The following is a 17,563-nucleotide window of genomic DNA, read 5'->3' on the forward strand; positions in this document are numbered from 1 at the left end:
GCTGGGCGGGCTGGGGACCCCTCAGAGAGGCAGGAGCTAGCTCACTGATGGGAAATCAGCCAAGCTGGGTAGGAAGGGAATCCCAGCGTGGCCACCACCTGAAAGGGACTCTCCAGCACGGCCGGGGAAACAGCCATTGGACAGCCACAGTTAGACACAGAAATATAAACGCCACCCACGGTCAGGACATAGAACAGACACTCACACCAACCACAAATACCCCACAGTCAGAGGAGGGGGGGAGAAAGAGAGAGAGGAGAGAGAAAAGAGGTCTTGATTAATGTTTCGGGGGTCCGCCCACTCCCTGACCTCTCAGAGGACGGGGTTAAGTCCCCAGCACTGACTTGATGGCTCACTACCTCCTTTAACTCCAGATCTGAGGGGATCTGACAAAGTTTTCTGGTCTCCACAGGCATTGCATTCACATGCACTCACCCTCAGAGATACACACACATACTCGAAAATACAAATAAATTTTAAAATATTTTAAATGCTGATGGGTATAGCTCAGCTACATAATCAGCCCTCCCCCCCCACCACAACCACCTTTTTGTTTGTTTGTTTTTTAAAGGCAAATACTTGTAAAGTCAACTCTGGGAAGGTGGACACTAGAGGGTTCCTGAACTCGCAGGCAAGCCATTCTAGACAAATAGCTGAGGCTCCAGACCACCAGTGACAGATCATATCTAAAAAAAAAAAAAAAAAAAAAAAAAAAAAAACCAGTAGTCGATAAGACATCCAGGCTCCTTGCTCAGCCTTGGCTCCCAGAACGGGACACGCGCGCCCTCTAGTGGACAACATCTTCACCCCAGGGTTGCACAGGGTGCTGGAGTGAGGGACGCTCACGGTCCGCTCAGCATCCTTATGGGGGACTTGGAAAGGATATGACACCAGAACATGGACGCCAGGAGGACCCCAGCCTGAGGACCGGACCCCGGAGAAGCCCGGATGACTCCAGGATGCTGTCAGTGTGGATGCTGTAGAAGAAAAGGCGGGTTCCGGTGGCTCCCACAGGCCCCGCCCACTTCCCTGATGTCAAACTCCCGGTCCCTCCCCATTCCTTTGACCCTTTCTACTTCCCTACCGGTCTCCGTAAGGCCCCTCCCACTACCTTTCCGCCTGAATATCCCTGGCTACGCCTGTTAGTTCCTCCCACCTGCTCTGTCATTCTCCCTAAGCCCCGCCCACTTCCCAGTTGTGTGTGTCTCTCTCTCTCTCTCTCTCTCTCTCTCTCTCTCTCTCTCTCTCTTGGACCTTCATTCTCAGTTCCTCCCAACGACTCCTCTATTCTCTCTAGGCCCTGCTCACTAGCCAGCTGGGTGCTTCCATGGTCCCGCCCAGCTCCCTGTCAATCTCTGTAGCCTTGCCTGCCTGCTCTCTCAGTCCCTCCCAGGGGCCCTATCATTCTCTCTTCGCCCCGCCCACTTCCCCAGCCCTCCGCTTGCTCAGGATTCTGGATTCCCACCTCATTCATTCTCCTAGCCCTACCTACTTCCTCCTCCATTAGCTTCCCAGACAAAGCCTATTCAACTTCCCCGTCCCGCCCACTTCCCTGCCAATCTCCAAAGGTAGGTTTCTTAGGTTCATTCTCCCAAGGCTTCACCGACTTCTCCATCAACATCCCAGGCCCCGCCCTCGTCTTTCCCACATCCCCTTCGTTCTCCCTACTGCTCCTATCTTTCTTCCAGATCCATGCACAGTCATCTGCTGCGTGCGTGGTAAGACCTGGGCTGAGAAAGGCCTGCTTCCCTGACACCTTTCCCAGCAGTCACACTCCTAAATCCACCTAGGGCCGGCTAACCACAGGGCCGTTTTTGCGCTTCCACCTCCTCCCGTGCCTTCCAAGCCTCCTTCCCGCTGCTGGACACACCCATACCATCTTACTCTCGCTAAGATTTAGTTCGGTTTTATGTACGTGTGTGCGATGTCTGTGAGTGGATGCTATGAGTGTTTAGGCAGGCCAGAAGACAGGGGTCAGATCACCTGGAACTGGAGTTAATGGTAATTGCGAGCTGGCTTTGAGTACAGAAAGCTCTCTTGGCCACTGAGCCATTTCTTTAGCCCCCTACTCCCAGTTCAGATCGATCGCTACATCTGCACATGGCCCAGCCTCGTGTCCAGCTCCCTGATTCCCAAAGCTAAAGGGGTGATGGCGAGAGGGAGACTCCCTGCCCCAGCATATGTGCGTGGGCTGTCTGCCTGTCCCTCCCTGTAGGACTCGACGTGTGTTTGTGTCCATGGGAGAGAAGAGGGTTCTGCACAGGCATGGCTTCCAGCCCGCCATGCTGGCATGCAAAGGTGTGTATCTGTCTCCCGGACTGTGTGTTGCATATCTGATCTAGCCTGTTGGACCAAAAGCAACTTGGGGAGGAAAGCAGTTTTTTCATCTTACAGCTCAAGGTCCTCCATTCAGGGATGAACTGAAAAGGACATGGAAGCAGAAACTGAAGCAAAGACCACAGAGGAAATGAAAACACTCACTTCCCCCTGAGGGCTCAGCCTGCCTTCTTAGGAAGCCCAGGACCACCTGACCAGGGATGGCATTGTTCAGAGTGGGTTGGACCCTCCCACATCAATCAGCAATTAAGAAAATGCCCCACCCGCCAATCTGATGAAGGCAGTTAATTCTGTCTGAATCACCCACACTGCCTTAAGCAACCCCTTTCCCAAGTATGTCCACTTGCTACAAGTTAGAGTCATTTGAGAGGAGGGAGCCTCAATTGAGAAAATGCCTTCAGAAGATAAAGCTGCAGGCAAGCCTGTAGGACATTTTCCTAACCAGTGAGTGACTGGGGAGGGCCCAGCCCTTTGTGAATGGTGCCATTGTCCTGGATTCTGTAAGAAAGCAGGCTGAGCAAGCCATGCTGAACAGGCTGGTAAGAAGCACCCCTCCATGACCTCTGCACCAGCTCCTACCTCCAGTTTCCTGCCCTGCTTGAGTCCCTGTTCTGACTTCCTTAAATGATGGACTAAGATCTGGGAGTGTAAACCAAAGAAACTCATTCCTCCCTAACTTGCTTTGATCATGGTGCTTCGTCCCTGCAATAGGCTCACTGGTTCACCAAACTGAAAACAAGTGTAATTGTTTCTGTTTCTTTCTTTTTTGAGTTATCATTTTTTTATTTATAGTTTGTTTATGTGTTTTCCCTGTGTGTATGTCTGTGCATGACTTGTGTGCAGTGCCCATGAAGGCCAGAAGAGGGCAACAGATCCCCAGGGAACTGGTGTTACAGACCGCTGTGAGCCACCATGAAGATTTGGTAAACTGAACCCTGGTCTTCTGCAAGAACAAGTGCTCTTAAGTGCTGAGCAACTCTCCAGAACCTTGGGCTGTTTTGAGGCAGGGTCTCACTATGTAAGCTGGCTGCCCCGGAACTCTCTTGGAGATTAGGTTGGCCTCAAACTCAGAATGATTCACAGACCTCTTCCTCCCCAAAGCGGGGATGAAAGGTGTGAGCCACCACACCTAGCTGGGACTGTTTTGTTTGTTTTTGGTTTGGCCTGTTGATGCCCTCTCTATTTTGTTGCGTTACTGAAAAGTCCACCCAGGCCTATGGAGTCCAGGACTGAATAAGAAGGAAGTCTTTGCCAGGTGGTAGTGGTACACACCTCTGATCAGAAGACAGAGGCAGACAGAGCTCTGTAAGACCCTGTCTCAAGAAGAGGAGGAGGAGGAAGAGGAGGAGGAGGAGGAAGAGAAAATCATGATGTATTAGATTGTGAGCCACAATGAACCCTCCCTCCTTAAGTTGCTTCTGTAGGGTGTTTTGTCCCAGTGACGAGACAAGTGTCCAATACAACAGCCATAGCCACCATCCCCCTCCATACCGACCCACACACACAGGGGACACTGACAGTGACCAAAGCACGCTTCTTGAGGAGCAGAGGCTAGACTAGGAAAGTATCTTTGCCAGTCCCCTTATCCTCAAGGCTAGGAAGGGAGTCAGGGCTGTGGAGGCTGAGTTCATGATGCCTGGCTTTACCGGACTTCAATGAGTAGAACACTGTAGAAACTCAAGGGGCTGGGAATATGGCTCAGCTGGCAGAGGGCTTGCCTGGCATGTATAAAACCCAAAGTTCCATCCCCAGCACAGCACAAACTGCATTTAACCTCTCTGTCATCCCAAAACACGGATCAGGAGTTCGAGGCCAGCATGTAATGTGTGAAAGGAAGGGGGTGAGAAAGAAGAGGGGAGGGGAGGGAGGAAGAAGCAGGCAAGTTGACTCAAGAGAGGAATGGGAGACCTAGGGAGGCCTTTTGTGTGGATCATCCTCACAGAGAGCTGCCACGGATTTCACATCAACCCCTTTCCTGCCTGACTAGTTTGGTGATGTCAGGAGGTGACAGACACCAGCCCCTGCTCACATACAACCTTCACAATAATACCAAACTGTTAAACACAGATCGAGGCTCAGACACATGCACTGATCCCATATATGACCCCAAGCATGTACCAGGACAATCCAGAAACATACATGCATAACTTTTTGGAGGCTATGAGATAGGGCCTCACTATGCAGCCTTTGCTAGCCTGGAAATCTCCAAGTAGACCAGGCTGGCCTTGAACTCAGAGCTCTCCTTGCCTCTGCCTCCCAAATTCTGGGGTTAAAGGCACGCACTAGCATGCCCGGCTCACCACGTAGCTGAGGATGATCTGGAACTTCTGATTCTCCTGCCTCCACTCCTGAGTGCTGAAAAGACAGGTGTGTGTCACCAACTCAGTTTATGTGATGCTGAGGGTGGAGCCAAGGGCTTCTGCTTGGTTTGGCTGAAAAGTCTACTCCTTTTCCATAAGAAGAAAGAAGCAAGCTGGAAAATGTGACCCACCTCCCATGCCCGCAGCTATGCGCGCTGACCAGTGAAGTCCTGGGTCTGCCCAGGTCTGTGAGAAGCAACACCATCATCTTTAGTGATGTGACCAGCCCCTCTTTGGCCACAAGCTGCTTGTGACCCCACCTTTTGGCAGTGCACCCCCTTGAGCCACCTCTTCCACAGCAAGAGCAGTGGATTGCCCGGTTTTCCACGCTGCCCGCGGTTGTTGCAGGAAGAGGCTGAGGAGGCAGACACAGCTCAGCACTGACTCCCTCCTGTCTGAGAATCTTCCTGCTCCAAACACCCTCTGCCAAGCCAGACAATACACTGTGTCCTGTTCACTTCTGGATTGGTGAAGATTGGCACTCACTATCCATTTGAGGGCACAACCTAAACCCACCCGAGTGTCCTGTGTTAGTCGACGTGGGACGGCCCAGCCCACAGCCCGCAGCACCATTCCCTAGGCAGGGATGCTGAACCGTGTCAGAGTGGGACACAGAGCTGAGCATAGGCGCATGACTGTGGCTGTCACATGACCAGCTCCTGTCTTGATTTCTCCACAGCTGTTGAAATACAACCAGGACTTCTAAACCAAAATCAGCCTCTTTCTCCCCTAAATTGTTTTCTGTCGGTGTTTTCTTGCTGCAGCCGACATAAAACCAGGATGGAGTTTGAGGACGTGTTGTTCTTTCTGGGTGAGATTGTCATGAAGAGTTATTAACTCCGTAAAAAGACAAGACAGCAATACAGTGGGGCTCTGAGGAGAGACCAGGGACACGAGGCAGAGTCCGGGCCCTCCTTAGATGTTGGAGGGGGAGGTTCTAAGTCACGGGACTGAGGAACAGCCCTGGTATGTGCTGGAGCTGGCCTTCTGGATGTCTGAATCAGCTGAGGGTGAAAAGGACAGGAATCTAAAAAGAAGTCTCTGGATCTGGGAAACCAAATCACTATGTCAGGGGATTGTCGGTTTGGCAAAAATGGAGTGGTCCTGGCTAACACCTCCTCTGTTCACATACGCACACTTCACAGTGCGGTGCTGGCTACCACCTTCCCCCTTCCACACACATGTGCAAACACACACACACACAGACATACACACACACTCCACAATGCGGCGCTGGCTACCACCTTCCCCCTTCCACACACATGTGCAAACACACACAGAGACATACACACACACACTCCACAGTGCGCCATGGCTACCTCCTTCCCCCTTCTACACACACGTGCAAACACACACACAGACATACACACACACTCCACAGTGCGCCATGGCTACCTCCTTCCTCCTTCCACACACACGTTCAAACACACACACAGACATACACACACACTCCACAGTGCGGCCCTGGCTACCACCTTCCCCCTTCCACACACACGTGAGAACACACACACAGACACAGATATCCACACACACTCACAGTGCGGCCCTAGCTAACACTTCCCCTGGTACACACTCAAATGCATACACACACACTCCACAGTGCCAGGCATGGCTTGGGTTGGACTTAGTAGTCCTGCATTACACCCCGGACAACAGTCATTTCCAGAACCCTCCCTCTCTCTTCTCCACAGCTGTAGAGGACTCAGGCCAAGCCAGGACCGCCACCTGTGTACCACCAGGACAGAGAAACAAGACCATGTTGTAGCCTAAGATCAGGGTGAGGAACCAGCAGAATGTTCCCGGGAGAGGCCACAAGTGGGATGTGGGGGGCAGAGCAATAGCTCAGCCACCCTTTAGAGCACAGATCTCCGCCCCTTACAAAGACAGCACTGATCCAGGGTTGAGTCAACGGCACGCTCGCAGTCAACTCCTAGCACGCACGCCGCGGGGGCGGGGGGGGGGGGAGGAAGGGGGAGTGGACATGGCATGGATGGGGGATGGGGGACATGGGAAACACGGGACATGTGACATGTACGGGCAGCGGCCCTGTTGCAGGTTGCGTGATTATGCGGGACCCTGGCAACATTGTATTCTTGAGAGGGGAGTCAGTTGACCACCAGCTTGTTTTGTTTTGTCTAATACCAAGCAACAAAGTAGCTGAGGTCGTGCAGTGATAAGAGCCTGGGCTTGGGAGGTTCCCGTTCACCGCCTTTTCCCAGCACCAGCAATGTCTCCTCACTGTAGTGAGGAGCTCCACCCTCCTTGAGCCTCTATTTCCTATCTCCAAAATCCGCATGTACTGGCACCTCCAATCACTGCATTAAAACCTAAACAGATATACATAATGCACCTACAAAAGGATGTTGCCATAGAATTCAGTAAAAATAGCTCCTTTTGTTTGGTTGGTTGATTGGTTTGGTTTTATTTATTTATTTATGACAGGGTTTCTCTGTAGCCTTGGAGCCTGACCTAGAACTAGCTCTTGTAGACCAGGCTGGCCTCGAATTCACAGAGATCCGCCTGCCTCTGCCTCCTGAGTGCTGGGATTAAAGACGTGCACCATCACCACCTGGCGGGTTGGTGTGGTTTCGAGACAGGGTTTCTCTGTGTAGCCCTGACTGTACTGAAACTCTCTATGTAGACCAGGCTGGCCTCGAACTCTGAGATCCACCTGCTTCTGCCTCCTAGAGCTGGAATTAAAGGCGTGTGCCACCATGCCTAGCTTGCGCCTTTCTTTTTTATGCAGTACTGAATGGAGATGGAACTAAGGATCAAGCACATTCTAGGTGGAGTTCCACCCCTGACCACGCCCCCGCCCCTCACTGGGGGGGGTCCTCAGGAGGGGTCCCACCCCTGACCACGCCCCTAGTTCCTTGCTGAGAGATTCAAGGTGGAGCCTCCAACCCCTGAGCCCCTGAGCCTCCAGGCTCTCATTGAAAATTCTAGTCAGTTCTACTGCTTCACATTTTCAGAATTTTAATTTCACTCTGTTTAAAAACTCACAGTCGGGAAGTCATAGGCTTGAAGTGGGAGAGGGTGGGGACAGGAGGGTTTATTACTGTTGTGTTCCTAAGTTGACTGACTTCTAAAAGTTTATGTTTATACCCACAGACAACAGATACCCCCAGCCTTGACCAGAGATGCCTCTGTCTAGCAGCGAACAATGGTGAAAGCCCCTCATGGATGCTCAACGTGCTGAGAATGGGGAATGACTGAGTAGCACTCATCCCTAAACAGGGTGTTAGTACCCACAGCTAAGGATCTGGGAACATGGAAGAGAGGAGGACCAGTCCCAGCAGCCCCACGGCAGCTCAAGGGATCGGAGAGGATCCAATGTCCTCTCTAGCCTCTGCTGGCACTGCATGATACGTTGTTAGGCATGTCATGCAGGCAAGACACGCATACACATAAATGTAGTAAGGAGGCCGCTCTTAGCCCCGAAATGATCACACAGAAACTGTATTAATTAAAGCACTGCTTGGCCCATTAGCTCTAGCTTCTTATTGGCTAACTCTTACATCTAAATTTAACCCATTTCTAGTAATCTGTGTATCACCACGTTGCTGTGGTTTACTGGCTAAAGTTCCCAGCGGCTGTCTCGAGTGGTTTATATGGCTTCTCTCTGAATCTACCTTCTTCCTCCCACTATTCTGTTTAGTTCCCCCCCCCAGCTCTGTTCCCTGTACAGGCCCAAGACAGTTTCTTTATTAACCAATAGTAATTACAGCACACAGACAGAAATCCCACATTACATAAAAATGAATAAATAAATGAAATAAAAAAAACAGGAAGGCTTGAAGTTGGGAGGGTTGGGGAGGTGGGGGTTGGTCTGGGGGTGAATCTGACTAAGAAAGGAAGAAAGAGAGGATGGGAGGGAGGGCAGAAGAGAGGGAGAAATGGCCAGAGGGAGGAAAAAACTTCAATCCTTGGCCTGATATTGCCTTGATATTGGCAATATCACAATTGGGTCTGCAGTGAGGGAGAAACAGCATGGTAGGGCTGGGACTAGGGTTCGGTGCGTCGAACATTTGCCCAGAATGCATGAAGCCCTGAGTCCTATCCCCAGCACCAAATAAACGCAGGACAGGACATGGTGGTACACACCTGACGTTCCAGCACTCAAGAGGTAGAGGCAAAAAGATCAGGAGTTCAAGGCTATCCTGGGTTACTTATCAAGTGGAGGGCCAGTCTGGGCTTCATGAAACCCTATCTCAGATGGGAGAGGGGCTGTGGAGGAGGCTGGATGGGTGAAAGCATGTGCACATATGTGAGGACCCGAGTTCAAATCCCTCACACTCTCATAAAAGCCAGGAACACAGCAAGGAGTATATGTAACCCGAGAGACCCTGCAGAGGGTGGGAGGTGAAAGCAGAGGTGCCCCGAGAATCTGGCAGTCCATGGCCAACAAGAAGAAAGACCCTGTGTGGAACAAGATGGAAGGTAAAGACCGACACGCACGGCTGCCCTCTGACTTCCAAAAGTGCTCAGGCAAACTCATGAACTCGAAAAGAGGTTTTAGATGTCACTTTGAGACCAGGTATGTTGTTCATCAACCCCAGCATTCCAGAGGCTGAAGCCAGGAACATCATGAATTTAAGGCCAGCCTGGGCAACATAGTTAGTTCCAGGCTAGCCTGAGCTACCTAGGAAACCCTGTAATTAAAGAAATAATTATCAACACTGAAGCAAAGACATACTGATGAGAGGTGCACCCTGCTGTTTGTGGGGTCTAGCTGGGTGTTAGCCCCCTTATGCTAGTCCTCAAGTCCTCCTGGGGTATCCATCTTTCAAGAGACGCAACGGGGTTCTAGGGCCTTCCAGGGCTCCTCAGAACTGTCCTCAACCTGCGCAAACAGGAAAGGAATACTGTAGAAGGTTTCAGAAGACACACACACACACACACACACACACACACACACACACCAGGAACCAGGGTATCTCCCACACACACCTGCCACCCTGAAACCAATCGACTCTGGAGATCCTGGGGCTCAGAGCCACCACCCTTCCCTTCCTGTTCTGAGGAAGTAACTGGGCTCAGTTGCTCGATTGGGATGGAGAGGAGAGAAGCAGACAGAGAGACACTGAGGCAGGGCCTGGGGTGTGGTGGGTCCTAGATGGTGTTGACCTCTCCACGCAGTGTCCATGAAACCAGAGTGGAGAGGGACAAAAAGTCCCTGATGGCACCTGGAAGTTGGAGTGAGGATACATCAAGACCCTGAGGTCTCAGACAAGGCGCTTGCCAGGGTCTGAGCAGGGCGGGGTGAGGGAGAGATTCCTGCATCCCCGAGCCCCTCCCTATATCCTCCCTCTACCCTTCCATCCTTCACTGCGAGCATCCCAGGCGGGCCCAGGAGGCGGAGCTCGCGGGTGACCCGGCCGTGACGTGGGTACGGCTGTGCTGAAATAGAGGCGCCCGGGGGCTCAGAGACAGCTCTGCAGCCACCTCATCCAGTCTCCAGAGCCAGAGCCACAGCGGTCCATCGATACCCGTCCATCAGCGGCTACCAGCAACGCCACCACCATGCGGGAGATCGTGCACCTGCAAGCCGGGCAATGCGGCAACCAGATCGGGGCCAAGGTGCGCAGAATTGGAGAGGGGGTGGCGACGGGAGGGACGCAGAGAGGGGTCTTTAGCTCCCCTAAGACTCGCCCAGGAATTCTGCTTCTCAGGGTGGTGGGGGAGGGGAGCCTGGGCAGAGCCAGGCCGGGAACAAAGGGGCGGTGATGGGGGCAGGGCCTGGCCTTGTGTCCCTTGGCCACAGCTGGCCTCACAGCTGGGCCACTGTCACCATCAGCTGCCGGCACAAAGAGGTACGGCCCCTCCTCCCAGGGCAGCCTCCGGGATGGGCTGGCACCGAGTGTCTCTGGTGGAGCCCCAGCCTGTCCCTACCCCCACTTCTCTTGCTTCTTGCTGGCTCATGCTTAGCTGTGTCTCTGAGTTCCCCAGTCACCCCGCGGGAGGACAGTTAACAATTGGAGAAGTGGTGCTAAGGGTGTTCCAGACACAGCATCTCTCAGCCCTCCCTGGCTATCATTGTGACCCACTTTGGGAGGTAGAAGCAGGAGCCCCAAAACAGTCTCCCATAAAGAGTAAGTGGGAGGCCAGCCTGGTCTGGGTAAAACCCTGTGCCAATAAATAAATAAATAAACTGGGATGTTGTGGTACACACCTGTCACCCCAGTCGCTAGGAAGGTAGAGTCAGGAGTTCAATATTATCCTAAGCTATCTAGTGAATTTCAGGCCAGCCTGGGCTACAGAAGACACCTCCTAAAAAATAATAAATAATGAATTTTGGAAAAAAAAAAACCTACTCAACCATTCCCATCGCCCACCCCAACATCAAACAAACAAACAATAGGGCAGGCAACATGGCTCCTTTGGGGCTTATGGCCAAGTCCGATGGCCAGGACGCAAGTGTCGGAAGAAAACAGCCGCCTCTGGCAAGTTGTCCTCTGACCTCCATTCAAGCATGTTATTTAAAAATAAACTGTCTTTAATTAATAACAACGGCAAAAGGAAAATCTGTTCAACTTTGCCATCACACACGTCTCTCTAGTTCTGGGAAGTAATCAGCGACGAACACGGCATTGACCCCACCGGGACCTATCATGGGGACAGTGACCTCCAGCTGGAAAGAATCAACGTCTACTACAATGAGGCCACAGGTAGGGCGGCTAGCGAGGTGGACGCCTTCTGTTGTGGGGGTGTGGGCTGGCAAGAAGGGACAAGATATGTCCTGGAGCCTGCTGGGCCTGGCCCTCACCCCAGCCATCTTCCATCTGCCATCCCCACAGGTGGAAATTATGTTCCCAGAGCCGTGCTGGTTGACCTGGAACCTGGCACCATGGACTCCGTCCGCTCTGGCCCTTTTGGCCAGATCTTCCGGCCAGACAACTTTGTGTTTGGTAAGTCCCTCTCCGCCGTGGGCGCACAACATGTTTGTCCTCCTTTCTAGCTAGCATCAAAGAGCCGATTACTGCAGACTCAGAGTGGACAGGGCAATTGGAGATTTGATTAGGGATACCAGCCTAGCTTAGGCTAGCCTCCAACTCTCCATATAGCTGAAGTTGGCCTTGAACTAACGTATGGAGCTTAAGATGACCCTGAATTCCTGATTCTCCTGCCGTCACCTTCCCAGTTCCGAGATGGCAAGTAGGTTTCTGTGGTACTGGGGTTGGAGCCCAGGGCTTCGTGCTTGCAGGAGGAGCTCTGTAGCCACTGAGCCCCAGCCCTCTGGAGACGGTGTCCACAGGAAGGATGTGAGCAGGTTCTGTGCAGACAACACACTGTCTTCTAGAAGGGCTCTGAGCTCATCTTCCGCTTAGGAGAGGAGTCAGTCCGCGACCACAGGGCTAGTGCTTGGCCGTTCATCTCCAGCCTCGGTCCTTAGAATGTCAGCTCCATGTGGATGGCAGCAGGACAGAGTGGGAGCAAGCAGGCAACTGTCTTGTTCCCTGCTGCAGCCCCAGCTACTGGCCTTGACAAGTGAGTTTCCCTTTCTGATGGATACAAAGTTTGTGGAAGGTAACTTGTGCCTGTGTAGTGTGGAGCATCCGGAAATGACTGAAGAGAGAAAGATACAAAAAGTGAGGTGGGCCAGAGAGCATGCACACAAAGTGTGTGTCTGAGAGACAGAGAGGAGGAGGAGATAAGGAAGGGAGGCAGAGAGAAAAGAAAGGGGAAGAGTCAAAGGATGACTCAGTTGGTAAAGTGCTCAGGGTGCAAGCATAAAGACGTGAGTTCAAACCCCAGCACCCATTTAAAAATACAAGCACAGGGATTCACGTCTGTAACCCTAGCTCTGGGGAGAGCGGTGACAGGTGACACTCTGGAGCTTACTGGCCAGTCAGTCTAGCAAAGTAAGAGACCCTGTCTCAATAATAAATAAATAAGGTGGGAGAGACAGGAAGACACCAGACATTGGCCTCCATAAACGTGTGTATTCACAGGTGCGCGCAGGCGCGCGCGCACACACACACACACAGAGGCCCGCTGGAGGTGAGGGAGGGGACATGTGAATACCGGTGGAGAAGGAATTCCAGGCAGCCAGACTGGCCAGTGCAAAGGTCTCAGAGCTGATAGACGGGCATCAAGGAGGCCCGCATGACATTAGCAGAGGGAATCAAGAGAGATGGAGAATAAGGCAGGAGGAAACAAGGCAGAGCCAGAAGAACTTGTTGGCTGCAGGGCCTGGAGGAAGCGGTGTTGTGGGGGGGGAGAGTGGTCTCAGCTCACGGGCGCCCTCTAGGTGCCGCCTCAGGAAACACAGATGTGAGAGGCCAGAGCCCGATCTGGGCACTGTGAGGAAGCAGAGATTTTCAAGTTTATGGGGTATGGTTTTATTTAGTTTTTTATGGGAGCCTTCTCGCTTCTGGATGAAACTGTGGCAAAATTGAAACACTATTAACTATAGTAATTATTATAGCATAATAACCGATGCTGGAGAGATGGTTTAACAGTTAACAGCAATCAGCTCTAGCAGGGGATCTGTTGGGCTCTCAGGACCCTGGTGAACCTTTAGCCATCTTCAGCTCTGGCCTCTGAGGGCGCTGCATTCATGGTGCACAGACAAACACGCGGGCAAAACGCCCACACACATAAAAAATTTGAATAAGATAAACCAGCACTCGGGAGGCAGAGGCTGGAGGATCTGAGTTCGAAGCCAACCTGATCTACAGAGGAGTTCCAAAGCAGCCAGGGCTACATAGTGAGACTCTGTCTTGGAAAAAATATTTCAATTAAATAAATAAAAGAATAAAATAATATTTTGAAGATAACCATATAATTAAATTAATCATATCTTAATAAGGATTGCCTGATAATAAATATCAGTTATTATTTATGTGTATTATTATATTAAATGACTCCTGGGGTTTGTTTTGGTTTTGGTTTTTTGTTTGTTTGGTTGGTTGGGGTTTTTTTGGGGGGGGGTTTCAAGACAGAGTTTCTCTGTAGCTTTGGAGCCTGCCCTGGAACTAGCTCTTGTAGACCAGGCTGGCCTCGAACTCACAGAGATTCGCCTACCTCTGCCTCCCGAGTGCTGGGATTAAAAGCATGCGCCACCACCGCCTGGCACCTGACTGCTGTTAATAATAACAGTTGTGCTGTATTATTACGTAGGATGACTGCAGACAGTGACAATATACAGGATCTCAAGCAGTTGAGGGAAAAGATTTTAAATGTTTTTAAGATAAATAAAACAGTGTGTGAGGGGAAGTAACTATCTTTATCCTAATTCAAACATTGGACAGTATAGCCCTGTATCAAAATACAGTGTGGCCCTCCACAAATGTGTATGATTGTTATGTCTTGACTGTAAAGTAGATATATCTGGAGCCTGGTATTATGGAGAAGCCACCAGGAGGCCTCTGTGGCTGGGGCAGAGGAAGTGAGGGGAACAGATGGAAGCAGAGGCAGGAGGGAAGAGGGCCAGGTGATCATTCGCCTGGCATGCACAAATCCCTGGGTTCCATGGTTTCCTGGTATGTGTCAACAGCTCAGAGCTCAGTGGAGCACGAGGATTTCCTTGACCACACATGGGATTTGAGGCCAGCCTGGGCTACATGAGACCCGGTGTCTAAATAAACAAATGATCCAAGTCTGGCGTGGCAGCCTACCCCAGTCAGCACAGCACTTAACAGGCAGACGGCCATGGCTCATGAGCATCCAGGGCTGCATGGTGAGAACCTGTATAATCCCAGCACTCGAGAGGCAGAGGTAGGCGGATCTCTGTTAGTCTGAGGACAGCCTGATCTACAAAGTGAATTGCAGGACATCCAAGGCTACACAAAGACACCCTGTCTCAAAAAATCAAAAATCAGTAGATAGAACCACCTAAGAAAAACAACTGGGGGTCTGGAGACGTGGCTTCGTGGTTAAGGGCGCTTGCCTCCCTTCCAAGTGACCTGAAGATTCCCAGCACCCACATCAGGTGACTCACAACCACCTGTAACTCAGCTCCAGGGGATCTAACACCCTCTTCTGATGAACTCACGTGTACACACATAAAATAGAGCTTTGTTTGTTTGTTCGTTTAAAAAAAAAAAAGTCTCACTGTGTAGCCTTGGCTGTCCTGGAACTTGATGTGTAGGCCAGGCTGACCTTGAACTCTCAGAGCTCTGCCTGCTCTGCCTCCCCAGTGCTGAGATTAAAGGCGCAGACCACTACAGCTAAAATAATGCTACAAAGGTAAAAATAAATAAAGCCGGGCGGTGGTGGCACACACCTTTAGTCCCAGCATCCCACCACTCAGGAGGCAGAGGCTGGCGAATCTCTGTGAGTTCAAGGCCAGCATGGTCTACAAGAGCTAGTTCCAGGACAGGCTCCAAACCTACAGCGAAACCCCATCTCGAAAAACCAAAAAAAAAAAAGAAAAGAAAAAAGGAAAAATAAATAAATTAGCCACCACAGTCCAAAAAAGTAAATTCAATAATTAAAATAACAATAATACTAACATTATTCTACCAGCCTTTTCATTGTTATTAATTACTGAGACAGGGCATCAGGTAGCCCAGGTTGGCCTCCAACTCACTATGTAGCTATGGCTAGCCTTGCATTCCTGATCCTCCTGCAGCCACTTCCTGAGCGCTGCAATGACAAGTGAGACCAGCACATCTGGCTTCTGCTCTGGCAAGGAACCCAGGGCCTCCTGTGTGCAAGACAGGTCTCTACCCTCCTAGCCTGGCCACGCACCCTTGTCATTTTCTGGTCTAGGGTGCAGCGCTGACGGGTTGGAGGGTCCACCTTTCACTGTGCTTGAGAATCCAAACCTGTCCCTTCCGCAGGTCAATCCGGAGCCGGCAACAACTGGGCCAAGGGTCACTACACCGAGGGCGCAGAGTTGGTGGATGCTGTCCTGGATGTGGTGCGCAAAGAGGCGGAAAGCTGCGACTGCCTGCAGGGATTCCAGCTGACCCACTCACTAGGTGGTGGCACTGGCTCGGGCATGGGGACCCTCCTCATCAGCAAGATCCGGGAGGAGTTCCCCGACAGGATCATGAACACATTCAGCGTGGTGCCGTCGCCCAAGGTGTCTGACACGGTGGTGGAGCCCTACAACGCCACGCTGTCCGTGCACCAGCTGGTGGAGAACACCGATGAAACCTACTGCATTGACAACGAAGCCCTGTACGACATCTGCTTCCGCACACTCAAGCTCACCACCCCCACCTACGGGGACCTCAACCACCTGGTGTCGGCCACCATGAGTGGGGTGACCACCTGCCTGCGCTTCCCGGGCCAGCTCAATGCAGATCTGCGGAAGCTGGCGGTGAACATGGTACCCTTTCCTCGGCTCCACTTCTTCATGCCGGGATTCGCACCCTTGACCAGCCGGGGCAGCCAGCAGTACCGGGCCCTTACCGTTCCTGAGCTCACTCAGCAGATGTTCGATGCTAAGAACATGATGGCCGCGTGTGATCCGAGACACGGCCGCTACCTGACCGTGGCTGCCGTCTTCCGGGGACGGATGTCCATGAAGGAGGTGGACGAGCAGATGCTAAGTGTGCAGAGCAAGAACAGCAGCTACTTCGTGGAGTGGATCCCCAACAATGTCAAGACGGCAGTGTGTGACATCCCACCCCGGGGCCTGAAGATGGCAGCCACCTTCATCGGTAACAGCACCGCCATCCAGGAGCTGTTCAAGCGCATCTCGGAGCAGTTCACCGCCATGTTCAGGCGCAAGGCCTTTCTGCACTGGTACACGGGCGAAGGCATGGACGAGATGGAGTTTACAGAAGCAGAGAGCAACATGAACGACCTGGTGTCCGAGTACCAGCAGTACCAGGATGCCACCGCTGAGGAGGGAGAGTTCGAGGAGGAGGCCGAAGAGGAGGTGGCCTAGGCCTCCTGCCTACACTCTGCTCCTGGGGCAGACCAGCAAAGCTTTGACCCTGCCCCAAGCTGCCTCCTCCCCTCAGACCCTATGAGCATCTTTGTCATGGCCCTACTAGCACCGACCAAGCCCAGAGCCCAGGTTGCTTCTACTGCTTCCCCTTTAACCCCTGAACCCCACTTTCTCTCCACCCCTGCTCAGCTAGCTCTTCTAATATCCATAAGCCCCCACACCAGCTTCACTTCTTTGGGTCTTGACAGTCGTGTCTTTTATCCTGAGGCTATTCCCCTGAGCTCCTGAACCATTCTCCAACCCTGATAACCTCAGAGAATTCTCTAGTTCTTGATTTACCTTTTACCCACGCCCCAACCCCCGACCTTGCCTTACCTTTGACCTCCTGACCCAGCTCCTGTAAGACTCCGAGTGTCCCTGCCCTTGTGCCTTAGTTCAGTTGCTACCAGCTTGGCTTTACCAGGGAAGAACTGGAGGGAGAGGAAAGAGAGGCCTGTGGCTTGGGGTGAGATAGCTCCTCCCCGCAGCCCACCCCACCCTGCTTCTGCTGACACCCCCCATCAATAAATGAGTCATTACTTTGATGTGGCTTTCTGTTCAATTTATTTTCCTCTCTGAGGGCAGTCAGGGAGGGGATTGGCCCACGGGGGGAAGGGCACTGAAGACTGAATGAAGGAAAGAAAGAAAAACGAAAGGACATGACTGCTCCTAGGTGTGGTGGGAGAGAAGGTCTCGTGTAGATGTGTGGAGGGCATGGGGAGAGTCCAGCGTGGGACTGAGGGATGCTGGGAGAGCCTGAAGGTCAGGTCCTCTTTGATATGCTAACTCAGCACCATTTGGACCAGGTCTGAAACTTAACAAAGACCAGATCTTGGGGAGGTGGGGTACACAGAACAGGCTAATCCCTTATCCGTGAACTAGGATAAATCATTGCACACCATCATTGTCTACTCTCTTCCCTTGTTACTAAAAGTGGGGCCACAGTCTGTATGCTAAGAAGTCAAGTAAGATTTATTGA

General features: G+C 51.9%; 1 protein-coding gene across 1 annotated transcript; it reads left to right on the forward strand.

The window, feature by feature from the left end:
* Positions 1-10,077: 10,077 nt before the first annotated feature.
* Positions 10,078-17,129, forward strand: Tubb4a (tubulin beta 4A class IVa). Its single transcript, XM_048427463.3, has 4 exons — positions 10,078-10,277; positions 11,257-11,365; positions 11,495-11,605; positions 15,485-17,129. Exons 1-4 carry the CDS (start codon positions 10,221-10,223, stop codon positions 16,540-16,542), a joined length of 1,335 nt encoding a protein of 444 aa, XP_048283420.1. The 5' UTR covers positions 10,078-10,220; the 3' UTR covers positions 16,543-17,129.
* Positions 17,130-17,563: the final 434 nt, after the last annotated feature.

The sequence above is a fragment of the Myodes glareolus genome, chromosome 8 (genome assembly GCF_982192425.1).
Source record: "Myodes glareolus chromosome 8, mMyoGla1.1, whole genome shotgun sequence".
Lineage (NCBI taxonomy): Eukaryota > Metazoa > Chordata > Mammalia > Rodentia > Cricetidae > Myodes > Myodes glareolus.

What these genes read in the sequence shown, in the direction of transcription:
- Tubb4a (XM_048427463.3), top strand. Translation starts at nt 10,221, where the DNA reads ATGCGGGAGATCGTGCACCTGCAAGCCGGGCAATGCGGCAACCAGATC. An exon ending in GCAACCAGATCGGGGCCAAG is followed by an intron (nt 10,278 to 11,256) that starts GTGCGCAGAATT and finishes ACGTCTCTCTAG; the next exon opens with TTCTGGGAAGTAATCAGCGA. An exon ending in CTACTACAATGAGGCCACAG is followed by an intron (nt 11,366 to 11,494) that starts GTAGGGCGGCTA and finishes CCATCCCCACAG; the next exon opens with GTGGAAATTATGTTCCCAGA.